Source organism: Cnephaeus nilssonii (genome assembly GCF_951640355.1).
Source record: "Cnephaeus nilssonii genome assembly, chromosome: 13".
NCBI classification, from domain to species: domain Eukaryota; kingdom Metazoa; phylum Chordata; class Mammalia; order Chiroptera; family Vespertilionidae; genus Cnephaeus; species Cnephaeus nilssonii.
The window spans coordinates 7929215-7947187 of NC_137084.1; the positions used below are offsets into that span (position 1 = coordinate 7929215).

The 17973-nt window shown below is 59.4% G+C and overlaps 1 protein-coding gene across 4 annotated transcripts in view; it reads left to right on the plus strand.

Moving 5' to 3' along the window:
• Positions 1-17973, plus strand: part of ANO1 (anoctamin 1) — a 147552-nt gene that overhangs the window by 75298 nt on the left and 54281 nt on the right. For 2 of the 4 annotated variants that reach the window (XM_079788877.1, XM_079788879.1), the window contains exons 2-5: positions 1863-2035; positions 8384-8716; positions 16618-16716; positions 17347-17528. In XM_079788877.1, coding sequence (XP_079645003.1) covers positions 1863-2035; positions 8384-8716; positions 16618-16716; positions 17347-17528 — 787 coding nt within the window. Of the gene's footprint in view, positions 1-1354; positions 1498-1862; positions 2036-8383; positions 8717-16617; positions 16717-17346; positions 17529-17973 lie in introns of those variants that run through there. The other 2 variants (XM_079788880.1, XM_079788878.1) reach the window with 2 other exon arrangements.

Here is a 17973-nt window from a genome sequence, read left to right on the forward strand (position 1 = left end):
AAGAGAACTTAAGTTACATAACCGCGTGTGTGTGTGTGTGTGTGTGTGTGTGTGTGTGTGTGTATTATTCTTCCCAGCTTTTAAAAACGTGAACTTTTAGGAGTGAGGTCTCCCTGGCGAGGCAGAAACCGTGGAGGGCTGTTTCCGGCGGGGACTTGGCCAGCCTCATGCACTTCTCCAAACCTGTTATCCCTGTCCAAGGTGCAGACAAAGGGTCCTTTAGGGCCACTTAGCACCCGCTGGCAAGGCCGGCCCAAGGGCAAAATAACCTCCCTCCCTGCACCTCTCCAAGTTCAAGAAGCTCACAAACCTGAGCCTAACTGAGAGGGATGGGTGGGAAGGGGAGGCGGTGACAATGCCGACGGACCCCCAGCCTCCCCCAGCGCCTGGCACTGAGCTGAAGCTTTGCGTACCCCGGAGGCTCACAGGAGAAGACGGAGCCTCTGGGGGGTGAAGGAGGCTCACCCAAGGTCATCGAGCTGGAAAGTGCCAACCCTGGAACCAGACTCACCCCATCTCCCCCACCCCGTCCTGTCCGGTTCCAGAATCCACCCTTGGAACCGTGGCATGCTATGGACATAATGACCTTGGAGGGCAGCTTTATAACCACTTCTGCAGGCCCTGAGTGTTCCTCCGTGGCCATGCATCAAGCAGTTGAGTGAACAACTGTACGAACCCTTGTAAAGTGAAATGGAGTAAAGAAAGGAAGTGCCGTAGTTGAGGTACAGGTTCTTGGGTCTGTGCTTGCGCAAGGGGCAATCCAGGACAGCTTCCTAGAGGAGGTGGCATTGGCGCATACGTTGGCGATCTGACAGGATGTGGAGAGGCAGAGGAAGGGAGACAGTTCTCCCTGGGCTGGGTTGCCAGTGTGGCCCCTGGGAACTAAACCTGGGTGTGGCTACCCCTGGAGACGTGCAAGGGTAGAGGATTAAAAAGCTGTCCTGAGGAGCACCTACTGCATGCCAGGTGCCTGTGGGTCCTGGGAGGAGAACAATCAAAGTCACTGTCCCCCTTTCCCCCCCCCCCTCGCCCCCCTCAGGGAGTCAGTAGAGGGTCATGCAAGGAGTGGAGACTACTAGGCATGAACTCCACTCCCCTTCCTGGGCCTTCAAGCCCCCCATCCCCTTCTGCAAAATGAGGACCAGGCTGTGCGCGCTAAATGCGATGGGCTGTGGAAGGGCCTCTGCTGGTGCCTGAGTGCCTGGTCGCAGAATACTAAGCATTCCATGAATGGGAGCTGCGGGTAACAGTAGGGGGATTCCAGAGAGATGTTTACCCTGGGGGAGAAATGCACGGAGCCAGGGCCTGGGGAGGGCGGGTCTGCACAAAGCAGAGGAGGCTCCCCGGAGGAGGTGAGACTGAGTGACAAGCAGGAGTCCGCCAGAGAGTGGAGGGGGAAGAGGCAGAGAGCACATTCCTGACTTCACTCTGAGAAGCGTCTCTCTCCTGCGAGGCCACCCGGCCCAGAAGTGCGACTCCTGGAGACTTTCATTCAAGGTGGGGGCGCCGGGAGTTTCCTCCCAAATATAAAACCTTGGCCACCCTCAAAAAAAAAAAAATCCAAGGGGCACTTTCTCCGGATAAAAATAAAACTTGGAGGGGCCGCAGGAACGCAATACTTTCTTCCTGTGTTTAAGTTTCTATGGAAAATCTGACCAGCGGCCGCCGCCCCTGCCCTGAGCGGGCGAGGAGCGCTTATATCTTTCTTTAAGGAAAAGACAGCAAGGGTGGGGCGGGCGCGGCCGGCCGGGTGGGCGCACGGGGCGCGGAGCTGCTGGCGCCGAGGGCGGCGGGCGGAGCGGGAGGCCCGGCCCCCTGCGAGCGAGCGCGCCCGCCGCGAACGCTGCCGTGTCCGCTTTCAGAGGCCGCCGGGGCCGTGGACGGGGAGGGCGCGCCGCCCGGCGGTCCCGGCGCACAGACAGCCGAGATGAGGGTCAATGAGAAGTACTCCACGATCCCGGCCGAGGACCGCAGCGTCCACATCATCAACATCTGCGCCATCGAGGAGGCCGGCTACCTGCAGTCCGAGGGCACGGTGAGTGCGGGCGCCGCGACCGGCGGGAGGGCCGCGCACCTGCGCCGCGCCCGGGGAGGGCAGCGCGGGGAGCGCCGGGCCCCGCGGGGCTCGCGGTGCGTGCGGGACGCCCACCCGCGCACGTGGGGCGTGGCTGCCGGCACACAGAGTCTGCGATCCGCGGATCCAGAGCGGGGATCCCCCGCCACCCCCGCCCGCGCAGCGCGGCGCCCCTCGCTCAGGCGCGGCTCTGCGGCTCTTCTGCGCCGGGTGCGGAGTCGCTTTTGCCCCGGCCCTGGCTCGGAGCCCAAACTGGGGCCCTGAGTTGGTTGGGGCAGCCAGGGTGGGGGTGGGGGAGCCACCTCGCTGGAGGAGGGTGGCAGCCTCCAGGCCCCACAGCACCGCCACTCTGGCGGCTGCTGAGCCCCTTTGGCCTTCGACCCGCCAGCGTCTCCCTCACCTGCCCCGGGTGCGCGGAGTTCCCAGGGCGCGCGGCCGGCCGGGAACGGGAACTCCCAATGCCCCGGGCAGCGGGCGGGCTCTAGTCGTTGGGACTTCTTTCCACCCTGTTCGCACCCCGCACCCGCGCCCAATGCTGTGGTAACCCCGAGGCGTGGGCCAGCGCTGAGCCGGCCACGTGGTTGGGGACCTCTATGGGGTCCCCGCTGCCCCCACCACCCTCTCCAGTCCAGACCCGTCAGTCACAGGGATCCCTGGAGGACAGGTTTTGCCCATGAGGGGTCTGGCTTAAGGTTAGAACAAAGTTTGCCTAAGGAGGGAAGGTCTGACATGGATGCCCTCAGCCGGGGGAGCCCTGCGGCTGCTCACTCTTCACGGAGCAGACTCCCCTTCCGCCCAGGGCCCGGCCCCTCCCCAGGGGATGCCAACGCCCCAGACCGGTGGCTTTGCCCTGACCAAGCTGAGGATCGCCCTGGCCTGCCTCTAGCCTCAGGTCTGGAGACTGGCATCTAGGGAGGTGCCTGTCATGTGGGGCCCCTGTGGGACCCCTGTGGGACCCCTGTGGGGCAGAGACTGGACGGCCTTGCAGCCCCTGGGGTCACAGTTGAGCTCCTGGCAGTCCTTTCAAGGTTCCTCTGCAGCTGGGCTTGCGCGGAGGAGCAGGCAGGCAGCGAACAGTGTTGATGGGAAAGCGAACAGGCAGTCCTGGGAACGGTGTTGATGGAGAGGGTCTGCCTGTGATAACACCACTGGCCTTGAGAGCTTCAGGGTCATCATTTCAACAAACGCTGGGTGCCTGCTGGGTGCCAGGCCGTGCTGGGTCCTGGGCACCCCCATAGGGAAGCCTCGCCTATCTGGGACTTGAGGAGCCGTGACGGAACGTTACCCAGGACAGTGGCAAGGGACACGTCCTTAGCACTGGGCCAGGCGCTGCCCAGCAGCTCATTTAACTCTCACAACAGCCATATGGGGTAGGTGCTGTTGCTACAGATGGGGAAACCGAGGCCGAGAGGGATCTGATGAGCTGTTCCCAGTCACCCAGCAGCTCGGAGGAGAGAGGTAGGAAGGGCCAAAACAGAAAAGCAGGCGGTCTGAGGAATGGGCATTCTGGAGAAGGAGCTCCTTATACCTGTAAGGGGGGGAGGGCTAGCAGGGGGTGAGAAGGGGGGTGTCAGACAGAGAACTAGAAGACCCAGAGGTGGGAATGCAGGACACCAGTTAGGAGCCATGAGGTAATGGTGGCATTTGAGGACATGGAGAGACATGGACAGTCCACAGGTAGACCCGACTCGATTTGAAATAAGAAATGGAGCCCTTAACCTCCAATGGCCCCTGGCTCTGGAGTCTTACTTCAGGGAGCCCCCCTCCCCCCCTTGATTATCTGGATCCAGAAACTGTCTCCCTCAAATCTTAGTGAGGGTCACAAAGTCTGCAGAGAGGCAGCCTGGCCCTTCCTTCCAGGTCTTCACGGTCTGGAAACCCGCAGGCAAGCCCAGGTGAGACCACTGACTCTCACTTTGCAGGGTATTGAGGGCCTGAGGGCTGTGAGTCGGGCACTGGCTGTAGGAGAGGTGGCCGCAGAAGGGCTGGGGGCAGCAGCTCTAGGAGCCAGGGGCCTGTCTGGGAGCCGGGGGGCAGCGTGGCGGGAGAACCTCCTAGGGCAGTGGTCGGCAAACCGCGGCTCGCGAGCCACATGCGGCTCTTTGGCCCCTTGAGTGTTCTAACGCCACTTCTTCAAAATAGACTCGCCCAGGCCGAAAACCCGACTTCTGCGCATGGGCCACGAAGTTTTAATCGCACTGTACGTGCGCGCCCGCAAGTGGTGTTTTGTGGAAGAGCCACACTCAAGGGGCCAATGAGCCGCATGGGGCTCGCGAGCCGCGGTTTGCCGACCACTGTCCTAGGGCATCCTTGGCACAGCTGAAGCCAATCGTTGTTGCTCAGTGGTTATCTTGAGTCGCCCAGTGACAGCGGCTCTGTACATGCAAAGGCCAGAGGGCGTGGGCTGCTATCCGGTTCCCAGACGTGCCCCCCACACATGCAATGTGGCCCTAATTTCAATCAGCCATCAGCATCAGCCGGTCCGATGCAGACTGCCATTCCCCGCCCAGGACTTGGTGCCTCCCCTCTCTCATTCCCAGATTCAAGGGTAAAAGTCACTTTGTTGTGTCTGTACAAAGAGATGTAAGGAATGACTCAAAAGCTAGAGGCCACGTTGGGTGCTGTTTATTTCACGAGCTGTTCTCTGTGTTCATCTGTGTTTGCACTTCCTTCCCTCACCCTGGTGGCTGTCAGTGGCCCCATCTACGTGCCCAACAAGCCCAGACACCCCAGAGGCACCTGACGCTGGAACCTGCCTGCCCGAGAGACAAGCACTGCGCTTCCCTGCTTATCTGCCATGGGAGGCGATCTGGTCGCAGATTACAGCATCTGCCTGATCAGCAGAAATTGATGTAGCGCGCTGGTGATTCAGGTTTTTTTTAAATTTTGGGATAAAATGAAGTTTCAGAGGGATGGTCCCATTGGATCTGAAATTGAAAGCCAAAAGAAATGTGGCAGGTCAATGATTTCATTTTCCCCATTTTAAGAAAAAGAAAAGGGGGAAAAAAAGTGCGTGTGGGAGATTCCCCTGGAATGGTCATTGAGACTTTGGTCACTGCGACGTGGGCTATTTCACACGAATGTGTAATTCGGCTCCTGGAGCGCCAACTCCAGGTCCGAAGCCAAATAAAGGAACGCATCGCATGGGGCCCCAGGAGCGTCCCGGGTGTGGACACGGGGCTGCAGTCCCCTTTCTGCCCTTTCCTCGGGGTTTGGGGAGGGAGTTTGAAGAGGCAGGTGTGGCCCGGATGCGGTCTGCCCTCTCACTGTTTGTGGTAGTTGGGACAGGGCCTTTGTCCCCTGACATCTTCCCGTGGACCCTCCAGGAGCCATTTCTCTTCCATCGTTCTTCTACCTTCCTTGGGGAAGCTCCTTCCAGGGGCACTTCCCCCCCCAATATTCCAAGATCTTCAGAATACTTTCAAACCTCCCATCCATCACGCTTTGCCCTAATAAGAATCCTGCGACCTCTGTCGAGATGCTTTGTCCCCATCTCACTGACGAGAACCCTGAGGCTCAGTGCCGAGGAGTGTCATGAATAAGTTGGGTCTCAGCTTCTGTATCCTTCATCCGGGCGCCCCCCACCAGTAATGGTGTGCAAAACCCAAGCCTCTGTCATTCGTTCCTGCATGCATGCATTCATCCCACAACCACCTGTTCAACCACGCTTCCCTGTGGAGTCGCCCGCCTCTTCCTTAAGGATAAGGGAACGTCCTGGAGCCCCTGAAATGGGAGGTCGTGCATGCAATATGCGCACATCCTCCCACTGCAAGTTCAATCTGCCTTTTTGTCCCGTCCTGCGCGACAAAGCACCCACTCCGCTGCTCCATGGCAGGGCCCCTAGAGTCACAGGACCACCATGTCAGCTTCAGTGGTCGTCACAGTGTGGCCACCTCCCCAGCTCAGAGTTGCTCTCCAGACCCTGGGGGTCTCCCAGCCCATGTTGAGTGCAGTAGAAAAAGAGCCCACACTTTCTGTTGAAAGGCTGCTCACCCCTCACCCCTTATTCAGGTAGGATCGTCCCATTTTATAACGTTAAGCCAAGACGCAAACAAAGAAAGCAACTGTCCAGGGGTCACAAATCAGTGACAGGGCCAGGTCTGGGGGGGGATCCGGGACTCTCACACCAGTGCTTGGCGCTGCCTCCTGCATGTCCTGGCAGTGCATCCAGCTCTCCTTTATAACTTCTTTAAATCTAGATTTGGCATTGCCACCATCTTCCACTTGTGGTCCACTTTGACCATGAGATTGTTTTCCCCTGTCCTCTCCTAGTTCTTGGTGCTGTGTCTCACTTCCCAATTAGAGCAAACTTCCGTGGTAGATTCTGGGTGGACGCTTTATATATATATGAACACATTTAATCCTTGCTACGACCCTTTGAGGGCAGTCACATCAGACGAGAGAGTTCTTGTTACTCCCCCAGCCCTCGTTTTACAAAGAAGGACCCAGAGGACAAAGAGATGAGGCTGTGTGCCTGGGACGAGGCAGCAGTAGTGGCAGAGCTGGCCTTTGCCCTCAGGCAGGAGGGCGCCCACTGGATCAGGCCTCTGTGCGGCCACTCCCCAGGTGGTTCGAGATGTGTGGGGATGTGTCTGTGCTCCCCAGACGGCCAGGCCTCATGGGTCCTCGGTCAGGCCTCGGCGGACAGAGTTGTCGTCCAGTGTTGAACCTGGGGAGTTGGGGGCTGTCCCTAGGTTTATGTCCCTGCTCTCTGGCTTGATGGATCCCTCTGGATTTCTTTCCCACTCTCTCAGGGTTCGTTTGTCCACTTCGGTCAGTAGTAGCGGTTATTCCAGCCAGCCAGGGCCCTCATGGGGCCACAGAAGGTGCCAGGCCCACCCTGTGGGTGGCAGGTTATGAATGGAGGTGTACTGGGGCAGTCCCTGGCCGGGCCTCAGGGATCCTGCCACCCACCTTCGAGGCCCCTGTGCGGTAAGAGCTCCTAAGTGGAAGGTCCCAAGGCAGTCCCGGCACACGAGACCTGCACAGGTTGGAGTGGTCAGGCACCCCCAGAGCATGGAGGACAGGGGTTCGTCCCATGCCCTGGAAGCTGGGTAGAATTACGAAGCACGGAGGAGGGGAGGGTGTGCAGGTAGGGAGCACAGCAGGTGAAAGGGGATGAGGATGTCCTGACTCCAGTGTAGGCCCCCGGGGGTGGAGGGCGGGGGCACAGGAAGCTGGGGATGGTGGTGTGGGCAGGACACGAGGATGGACAGCCAAGCCTGGCTCAGCTCTGAAGAGGGCAGTTCCCCATTTGGAACCTAGGGATAAGCCCCGTGTACAAATGCTGAGCGTCTGGAGTGCCCAGGATGCTGGCAGCAGGCAGGCTGTCCACTGTGGTCTGACCTCGTCCCAAGTTCTTGCCCTGCCCGGCAGCAGTTCATTCCCTGAGCGCCGGCCGGTGGCTTCCCGGTCAGCCCTCGGGTCTGGCTTTTCTGTCCACTCCGCCGGGAGAAGAGATACCGCGTTTACCGCCAGCTCACTATGACTCTGCACTTCTCTGACATTCCTGAGATATTGAGGAGAATGAGCCTCTGCCATTGGCACCAGGATCGAAGGCGGGGTGACAGGACGCCCCCCAGCGCCTGTCCTGGGAATTAGATGGAGCGTGGGCCCAGCACAGGCGTTCTGTAACTCAGATAACCCTCCTGGCCGCCGGTGGACAGCTTACGCTACCCTCCCGTTTTACAGAGACGGACACTGAGGCCCAGAGCGGGAAGATGGAGAGGGCCCACGCCCAGACTTACAGCCAGGTCTGGCTGGCCGCAGGGCCTGGTGCTTGGCCACTGGCCCTCATGGCCCCTTCCTCACTCCATGCTGAAAAAGAGCGGGTCCTCGAGTCCCCGCTACTATGGAGGGATGGAGCCCCCTGGGTGTGCACACGGGGTTCAAGGCTGGGCAGTGACCTCAGGAGCCCTCACAAGCCCTGGCCTCTGCCCTGCCTGTGAGCCTGTGTGAGGAGCACATTTTGAGGTCGACCCTGGTCACCTTTGGCAAACCATCTGGTCTCTCTGGGCCAGCCCGCTCGGGCTCCTGGAACCGGGAGGCCTTCCGAGGGCCGGTGGCCTGCTTGGCGTCTTCACGTGTCCTTCCTTAGCAGAGAATGTCTCCTTCATGTCAGCGGCATGAAGGCGGCCGCGGTCATGGTTGACGTAGCCCCTGCCCGCTTTCGGTGAATGTTGAGTGACTGATGACGGAGGGAGCGAGTGGATGATGTGGATGATGTGGTTCAGTTTGAAACGCGCTCCCTCTGAGGGCCCACCCCCGACAGCCCAGCCGTGAGTGGGTTTCCCTCCTCTTCCTCTGCAGCTGCTGAACTCGCTGTCCGTGAACCCTGACGCCAAGTGCAGGTATGGCCTGTACTTCCGCGATGGCAAACGCAAGGTGGACTACGTCTTGGTGTACCATCACAAGCGGGGCTCGGGCAGCAAGACGCTGGCCAGGAGGGTCCTGCAGAACGACGCCGCGCTGGGCGCCCGCAGCGGCCGGCAGGAGCAGCCCCTGCCCGGGAAGAGCAGCCCGGGGCGCAAGGGCGAGCAGGAGGCCCCGATGGACTTCTACGAGGATGACAAGCGGTTCCGCAGGGAGGAGTACGAGGGGAACCTCCTGGAGGCGGGTCTGGAGCTGGAGCGCGACGAGGAGGTACCTATTCCTCTTCTTATTGGCGTGTTGGGGGGACAGGGTGGACGTGGGGGGGGCGTCGGTGCAGGGGGGGGGGGGCTGTGCAGTTCTTTCTTCTGAAGGCGGTGGGGACGTGTCTGTCCTCTTAGCTTTAAACCCGTTCTTAGGGAAGGTGGATGAGAACGCCACTCTTGTTAAGATCGGGTAGAAATTGCTTCCAATGGCTTCGGGGGGTCCCAAACCACCCCCCTCCAGGCCAGGAGGTAGGACTGACCTTCTAGCGATGGCCTTTGGGGTGGAAACCTTTCCTGCTCTGGTCAGGTCCTTCCCTGGAAGATGTGCCCCAGTCCAGGGACGGAGGATGGCGCTCTCCTGGGAGCCTTCCCGGTCGTTGGCCTTGGCCCTTCTCAGAGGCTCCGCTTCTCCAAATTGGGAGGTCAGCCTGACTGAGCCCTGAGGGCCGGGTGCTCTGAAACCCCGCAACTCTGACACTTCTCTGGAGCCCCGCTCCCCGGCAAAGCCTGCGAGAGAACCGTGCTAAGGGAACGATTCGGTGGAGAGCCAACAGTGAGCTCACCCGGCAAGCAGGGCTGCCCCGGTGGCGAGAGGCACCGCAGTGTGGGGAGAGGGCCCTGAGCAGCCCTGGGTTTGCCGGTGCTCCCCCGTCGACCCCTTAACCGCTCTGTGCACGGGGCCTGCCCTCTGTGAACACGGGGGACCGGCCCCTGGCCCGAAGCGCCGTCACTGCGAGGGTTAATGGAGAGCCGGCAGAAGTCCGCACCGCACACGGCGAACAGAACCAGTCGTGCATGAGCAGGTTAACTGAGGAAGCTGACAGCCACCTGTGGGTGTTCGAGATAGAAGTTGGTATCGATTTGCTATTCCATCGATGAGAACCATAATCAATAGCGAATGCTTTCGGTCCAGTGATGAGAATGCTTTGGGGCTTCAGTTGGGGAGCCCGTGGTGTGACGTCTGTTTCCACTGACCTCTTTCTACCCTGACCGGGCGTGGGTTCGTGTGATTGGCATGGAGCATCCCTCTGGGTCATGTTCACCTCCGGAGGTGGGGCTGCCTGCAGGTGTGGGTGACTCCCGCTGCAGGGATGTTGGAGTTGCAAGGGCCTGTGAGGGGCCTCAGAGTGCTTTGACGACGCGGGATTTGGCCCCAGCTATGAAATCTCCCGCTTGAAAGGGCCCACGAGGTCTGGTGATTCACACTGACCCTAGCCCGCTCCCAGACCCTCTCCCTGTCCTTTGTTCAGCGGTGTGGGCCTCAGTTTCCCCGTGTGCCACATGGGGATACACCTAGTGTTTATATCACTGGGCTGTCGTGAGTAAAGTGCACAGTGCTTAACTCCGAGTCTGGCACGTGACAAATTCGTACTGAACGCTAATAATATTTCATCAGACATTACTGTTCCTGGGGAAGTGGGAACAGCAGTGCCCGCGAAGGAGGAGAGAAAAGAGCCGTATCTTTTCCAGTAACTTTGTGACACGCAAACATAAAGACGTTGGTTACTGTCACCAATAAAAGATCTAGTCTTCCCAATAAGGGGCCCAAAAACGCCATTGATAATTTGGCTCTGTGGCCAAAAGAGGCCTTGTGGCCACCCGCCGGGCCATTTTAACGTGAAAATGCTGTGGTGGTCTAAGACGGTGCGAGTTTCCCAAGCAGCTGACGCTGAGTGCAGACCGTTTCCCGGTGGAGTCTCTCCACGGTGAACCGCGCTTTACCAGGGCCGCTGTCACGTGCAGTCTCACCTGGGACCATCAGGCCCAAGATGGCTGGGAAGAGCCTTCATCCGGTGCCCTCACCTGCTCTCCCGAGACAGGCGGGACCAGGATCTATTCAAAGGCCGCTTGGGCTCAGGCAGCGTGTGAGGTGTGTGCGCGCCCCTGCCAGGGCGATGAGCAGACAGCCGCTGTTGTTTGTTTCCGGGGGAGAGACGCCCTTGTTCACGAACCAGTCCCCCTGGTGCGCTCCGATGACAAGGACGGAGAGGCTTTGTCGTTTGGGGAATATAGTAGCCTCTGAAAGACCCCCGATGTGCAGTCGTACCCAATTTGAAGCAAAATGTGGTGCTTCTGTGCACTTTTCTGGGGAGAAAAGCCCATGGAATCCATTGGACCCTCAAATACTCAGTGACACCCTAAGAGAAGGGACCATGGCATTGAGCAGGTTTCTCACCCTCGGCACTGCTGGAGTCTCGTATTGAGCAGCATCTCTGGCTCTCTCTGGCCGGTAGCACCCCCAAGTCACGCAACCCAGAATGTCCCCAGACATTGCTAAATGTCCCTGGGGCTAATATTGAGAGGCTCCGCTTTAAAGTGTTAACGTGAAAAAAACATTCAAATCTGTAAAGAATTTTTGTGAGTTTACAAAGCTCCGGAGAATGGCGGGTTACATCTGTATTTATACATTGCAATCAAAGGAAGGGACGTAGGTGGGTTACATGGAATCCATTGATGATAGACCAGAGAGGCGGGAGAAAGTAAAGCGGGATGGAGGTGGGGGTGGGGGGGGGACCCCTTGGAATTGGATCAAAAGTAAAATGATAAGCACATACTTAGGTGGAGGCAGAAACAATGAACATGACCATGAAGGAATCTGTGGTATCTGTCCTGGTGCCCAGGGTATGTTATTATAGATGCAAAAAGACAGATAGGCTCAGGTAAGGTAAAGGTTGATCTTGTCAGTGAAGATATCGGCCTAGGACGTGACTACCCACCATAACCGCTTTTGGTGAAAGTTTCATTTCAGACCATCCTTTGTGGTGACTTTAGGTCTCTGAGTTTGCAAGACTGCCATGCAGGCCTCCCCTGAGCTGGTCAGGTTAGCATGTGGCCCTTTCCTCCACAAAAGGCTCGGGGACGGAGGGACAAGAAACGGGACAGACAAACAAGGCCTCCTGGGTGCGATGGCAGCCCCCCTGAGCCCAGTCTCCCCTGGCCGTGTCCAGGCAGTCCCGTGTTATTCTCCTGGGGCGGCCATAACAAACTGGGGAGCTTAAAACAATGCAAATTTATTCTCTCCCAGTTCAGGAGGCCAGGGGTCTGTGGTCGAGGTGTGGGCAGGGCCCCACTCCTTCCCAAGGCTCCTGGGGACGCTCCTTCCTCCCTCTTCCAGCTTCTGGGGCTCCAGGCCTCCCTTGGCTGTGGCTGCAACACTTCAGTCTCTGCCCCTGTCTTCATACGGCCTCTGGGCGACCTTCTTATAAGGTCACTGGTCCTGGCATTGAGGGCCCACCCTAATCCAGTATGACTTCCTCTCGACTGGGTTACATCTGCAAAGACCCTCTTTCCAAACAGGATCCCATTCCGCCACAGATATGGGGGGTTAGGACACGGGCGTCTCTTCTTGGAGACACCGTTCACCAGCACAGCAGCTGAGACTGTGCACTGGAGTAGTGGCCCCAGGAGTGGGTGGCTCACGCCGGGGTACGAGCAGTGGGCGAGGGAGGTGCGGTCCTGGTTGGGGGCAGAGCAGGGCAGATGGTCTGGGATGGGTCCAGCCATGGTGTCCGGGCCCAGCATATGCTCAGAAACCCCCCGTGGTCCTGTCAGAATGCGGCTCTGATGCAGCAGGTGTGGGGTGGGAACGGGACTGAGTTTCTGACCAGCTCCCGGGGCGTGGGGAGGCCGCTGCCCCGACCACACTCTGAGGCATGAGGAGTGTGCAGGCCTTCTCCTCCACGTGCCGGCAGAGGCATCCTCAGAGAAGGGCCCCAGAGTCCACGGCCCCGGTCCCATGTGGGCACCCAGAGGTCGCCCCGACAGAGCCCCCAGCACCCGTGATAGGAAATGACAGGAAGGAAAAGCGTCGTGGAGGCAGGAGGCCCCGCCTTCCTTCTGAAGGAAAGCGCCCTCTATCCCTCCCTCCAACAGCAGAGGGGTCGGCGTCCGGGATCCCATTAAATGGACGAGAGCAGTTGGTGGCCAACGTGGTTCCCCTCAACTGAAACCCATCAGCGTCTTTCAAGCCCGGCCTCAAAGCCTGCCGGACATGATTTACGTCCGGGGTCATCGCCGAGAAGGCCACACACTGTTACCCGCTGTGTGTGTGTGTGCCGGGGGCGCCGCGGCCCGCACCGCCCTGAGGCTGAACCTGACCTCGGCGCTGGCAGCACAGTGAGGGCCTCGGACATCAGAGCGCTGGGAAGTCTGTCCGCCTTCACGCTGCCGCCCAGGGTTCAGCCGTGCGCCGGGCTGTCTGGCTCGGGTTCCTCCCGTGGAGCCCGTGTCCCTCAGCGCCATCTGTGTCCCATCCTCGTTACGGTGGATGTTCCTTTTGAGGAACAAATGAGGGAGAATGGAGGCGGCTTCCAGACCAAGCTTCGGGCGCAGGATGCATGGTGGGCTGGCGAAGACGCGGCCTCAGACCACCTCAGCCACTTCCTGGCTGATCGGTCTCAGGCAAGGAGCTTCCCCTCCTGGACCTCAGTTTTCCAATCTGTGAAATGGAGGTGATGGTACTTCCTTCCTCAGGGAGTGAACTGAGAGAGTTAACACTCCTCGCCCCCACCCCGGGGGCGAGGTGGGAGCGAGGAGTGTTAAATCATGTCCGGCAGGCTTTGAGGCCGGGCTTGAAAGATGCTGATGGGTTTCAGTTGAGGGGAACTGCTCTCGTCCATTTAATGGGATCCCGGATGCCGACCCCTCTGCTGACCCCTCTGCTGTCGGAGGGAGGGATAGAGGGCGCTTGGGAGTATGCCTGGTAGGGACAGGGGGCGGGTTGGTCTGCCATGGTCATGGCCACAGGAAGGGGACATGTTGCCTGCAGTTTCCAGCGGAGGCCTGGAGGGCATGGGAGGTGTCCCAGGTGGTTCTGGGGCCTGGCTGACTGTGATGACCAGCTGGGCCCTCGGCACTGGCGGGGGTGAGGGCGCCCCTCCTCGAGGCTCCTCCTCAGCCCCTGTGGCATTAGGGGTGGGGGGGTCCTCAACTTGGAGGAACTTGAGGTCTAATCTCAACATCTCGATACATAAGAACAAATGAGCGGCAAACGTTTTGGGGGGACTTGTCCATTTGGAAGCAAACCCTAACCCACCCGTGTGAGCTCCCTAACCCCGCCGTGAGTAGGTGGCCCGGGAATTGATCCCTTTACAGATGGAAAGAAAGGAACGGAGGCTCTGAGAGGTGAACCACGGAGGCTGACCCCACAGGGCCTGGGTCCCAGATTGCTAGTCCTGTCCTGAAGCAGTCATTTCTCCATTCATCATTCCACCACTAGACATTCATTTCTTTGGCACTAAAGGTTTTATGTCTTTTGAGTCTTCTGCTGAGGCTTTTACACTCCCACCTGAGTTCCTTTGGCCTACCTTGGTTTGTGGGCCTATCTCTTAAAGTGTATCCTGGACATTCTTTTTAAAGCCGAGTCTTTAAAAGCCCTCAAAGATGGTTGCACAGCCCCGCCCAGGTCCCAGATGGGTTGTGATAAAATCTGTGCCATTCTGGCTGCAGCTCCGACATCCTCATGTGTCTCGGGCCCTGGAGTGCCCGAGTCAGCTCTTTCTGGCTCATTGGGAACCTGCCAGCCGGTTGCTAACCCTTTGGTAGCTTGCACTAGGCCCGTGGTCGGCAAACTGCGGCTCGCGAGCCACATGCGGCTCTTTGGCCCCTTGAGTGTGGCTCTTCCACAAAATACCACGGCCTGGGCGAGTCTGTTTTGAAGAAGTGGCGTTAGAAGAAGTTTAGGTTTAAAAATTTGGCTCTCCAAAGAAATTTCAATCGTTGTACTGTTGATATTTGGCTCTGTTGACTACTGAGTTTGCCAACCACTGCCCTAGGCCATCATGGGAGTATTTACACCATAGACATGGGCAGATGCTACAACTAGAGATCAGGCCCAGGGGTTGTTTTTTCTCTCTGCAGAGCCAGGTTACCAGCATCAACCTGCTCTACCCTGCATGTCTGTCTTCCTTTCTTTGGTTGAGTATTTTCAAACATGTCTGTTGAGTGTTTAATTCTCTTTGTGACACTCTATTTCTGGAAGTTCTCTTGGGTTCATTTCCAAGTTGGCTGTGTCGGGTTTTAGTCGTTTCCTGTCCTTGGCAGAACCTTTCTGATTTATCATCCATCTAACCCTTTCAGAACCCAAGACCCAGGGCTCACCCCCGGGTATATACGAGTGTCTCTTGCCAGTGTCTTAATTTAGTTGGGGGGCCCAGACGGAGCACTGACTCTGTCTCCTCATGGAGCCCCCACTCCACAGCTCTGGCCCTGGCCAATCTGTGGCCTCCAAAATCCCCAGCACGAGGGGCCCACGTCGGGACGGGTCTCACTGCTCTGGGGCCTCTGGCTGTTGGAAAAGGGGACCCAGCGTCTCACAGTGTCTTCCCGCTGCGGTGGGCTGCGGGCAGGCCGGGCACCGTGTTTTAAAACGTCCCGTGTGTGCTGTTGCCGAGCTGGTCCCATGACCCCTTTCCCAAGCCCGCCAGATGTTTCCCTGGGAGAGACCCGTTGCTCACGTAAACAAAGAAGCGTGTTTTCCCAGGGAGGCCGGCCGCGCACCAGCTCCTTGACCACCTCGAGAGAAATCTCCACGGACCGGGAGGATGTATTTTGGGCCTGCGTGCGGATGAGCAGGGCCCAGAAATAAACTTGATCTGTAGCGGGAGGAGATGGGCCCTGCCGCACGTGGGCATCCGCGGTCGTTTCTCCCTGCTCGGGCGTGCCCACGGCTCACCAGGGCCAGCCTCTCGGGGCCCTCCCGGGGCTCCAGGTCTGGGAAGCTGCTTTCAGCTTCTTGGCAAAGGAGGCCACATAGCAGGCATGGCCTCAGCTGCCTCTCGGCCAGGGAGAGGGAGTCCGGAGCAGAGGCAACAGCCCCTCATTCTCTGGCCTCTCCTGCCAGCCAGGGGTGGGGGGCTGGGCACTAGGGCCTCCCCTGACCGTGAAGCAATCCTGTGCTGCCCAGATTTGCAGATGAGCATACGGGGGCTCAGAGAGGTTGGCTGACGTGCTGGAGACCCCAGAGGGGCGGGTAGGTAGGACTCCCACCCAGGCCACCTGATCCCAAGGCCTCTAAGTCCCGTGGCCTCGCCCGGTGCCCACCTGATCTGAGTCCCCAGCCCTGGGCCGCTGAGTCAGGGCTCCAGGCTCCCGGCTGGCACACCTCTGAGCCCTTGCCCATCAGGTGGGTCCTGTGCTCGAGCGCCCTGGTTCTGGCTGTGTCCGTGAAGCAGTCCCTGCCCCAGCTTCTGGCCCATGTTTCTCTGCAACTTCCCCGATGGCCGAGCTCCACGGCCCTGGGAGCACAGCCCCGGGGAGGAGGGGTGGGGTGGTGGGGGGCCTCGGGCCGTAGCTTTGTGACGCGTGCAGCTGTGTCCTCTGGAACCTGCAGATGTGCCTTTATTTGGAAGCAGGGTCTTTGCAGATATGTAAGTACTTAAGGGTCTTTGAACGGCATCCTCTGGATTCAGGGTGGGCCCCAAGTCCCATGACAGGTGTCCTTAGAAGAGAAAGGAGGGGGGTTTGAAGCAGAGACACACAGAGGGGAGGAGGCCATGTGAAGACAGAGGCAGAGACGGGGGGGGGGGGGGATGGGGTCAACAAGCCCAGGGACACCTGGAGCCCCAAAAGCTGGGGGAGGCAGGAAGGCCCTCCCCTGGAGCTTTCAGAGGGAGCACGGGCCTGGCTCTGTGCTGTAAAGGGGCCTCTTGGGTGGTATGGCCGGGCTGCCCTGGGGGGCTGCGGCTCACCCCCTGGTGTTTGGAGCCTGGACCCTCCGTCCAGGCCCTCCTGGCTCTCTGCTCCCTGATTCCTGGCCTCCCGAGCTCCCTGCGCCACCTGCAAGGAGGGGACTCAGCGCCCTGTCGAGAGGGGCAGGAGGGGTGACGGAGGCTGTCACTGGGCCCAGAGGGGAGAATGGCTTCCGCCCGTGTCTGCCCGCACTGACAGAGAACGCCTCTCCTCTTCCAGACCAAAATCCACGGCGTCGGGTTTGTGAAGATCCACGCGCCCTGGAATGTGCTGTGCAGAGAGGCGGAGTTTCTGAAACTGAAGATGCCGACCAAGAAGGTTAGTGGGGGACGTGTCTGCTCCGAGGCAGGTCTCCGGCCAGAGGGCCCCCCAGACTCCGCAGTCAGAGGCTGGCAGGAGGCTCCGTGCAGCCCACACCCAGGCGGTGGCTCGGGCAGGGAGCCGTGGCGCGGGCTGTGAGATGAATGCAGTTGAACTCCCCGTGCAGGGGTTTCTCGCTCACCGTGTCTCAGCTAGTTCATCAGACCTATTTTAGTTGCATTTCCTGGCTGGCTGGGATTTTCCTTTTTAATCTCCAAAAACGGTGCAGCTCAGACCCCATAGGAGGACGGGATGCTCCTGAAGCTCAGCTGGGCATGGGGGGGGGTGGGGGGGGCGGGGGGAGGGGGGTGCGGTTCCCAGGTGAGGACTGGGAGGGGCGGTGATTCGGGGAGTAAGTCATCCAGGTGTCTCAAATTCACCCCTTTTGAAACAAAAGTAAAGTTTGGGGAAGTTTCTGGAATGGATTGTAATTGCCCTTTCGGCCGGTCTTGCCTTGAAACCGCGGGCTTCCCCGATTTATCTGGAACCCAGACATGGAGAGGGGCACCCTGGCGGGTCCTAGCATGCGTTCCCCGGAGGGGCCGCCTCAGGGGGGTAGAAATAGACCCCTGGTTCTGGGCTCAGCAGATGATGGTGCTTCGCCCCGTCTCGCCGCAGCTGTATCACATCAACGAGACGCGGGGCCTCCTGAAGAAGATCAACTCGGTGCTCCAGAAGATCACGGACCCCATCCAGCCCCGGGTGGCGGAGCACAGACCCCAGACCATGAAGCGGCTCTCCTACCCCTTCTCCAGGGAAAAGCAGCACCTGTGAGTGGGCCCAGCCCTTCCCCGGGGGCCCCGCTGGGGGGCAACCTCCCTGTCGTCATCCATAACGTGAGAAATGCAGGTCGTGGGGCAAACTCCCCCAAAGAAGTGGGGGTGGCAGCCCCTGGTGCCTCTTCTCACGGCGCTTGGAGTTCTTGGGGCCCTAAGAATGCTCCCTAAGGTCACTGTTCACTGAGGAACGAAGGGGGCAAAGAACTTGCCATTCTGACAGGGACCCTGGCGAGGGCACAGGGAGGGCAGGTGTGGGCCTCGGATCACAGCCCCAAAGCAGTGGTCTAGGCACCCTGCCTCCTGCCCGGCTCCATCCCTCTTGTCCCTCTTAGGATGCGCCCGCTCAGGAGCTGGGAGGCAGGAACTGGAAAGCGGCCCCAGCTGGAGTCCTGAGGCCCCAGGGACTCGGCCGCCAGCGGGGTTGCCTGGCAGTGCA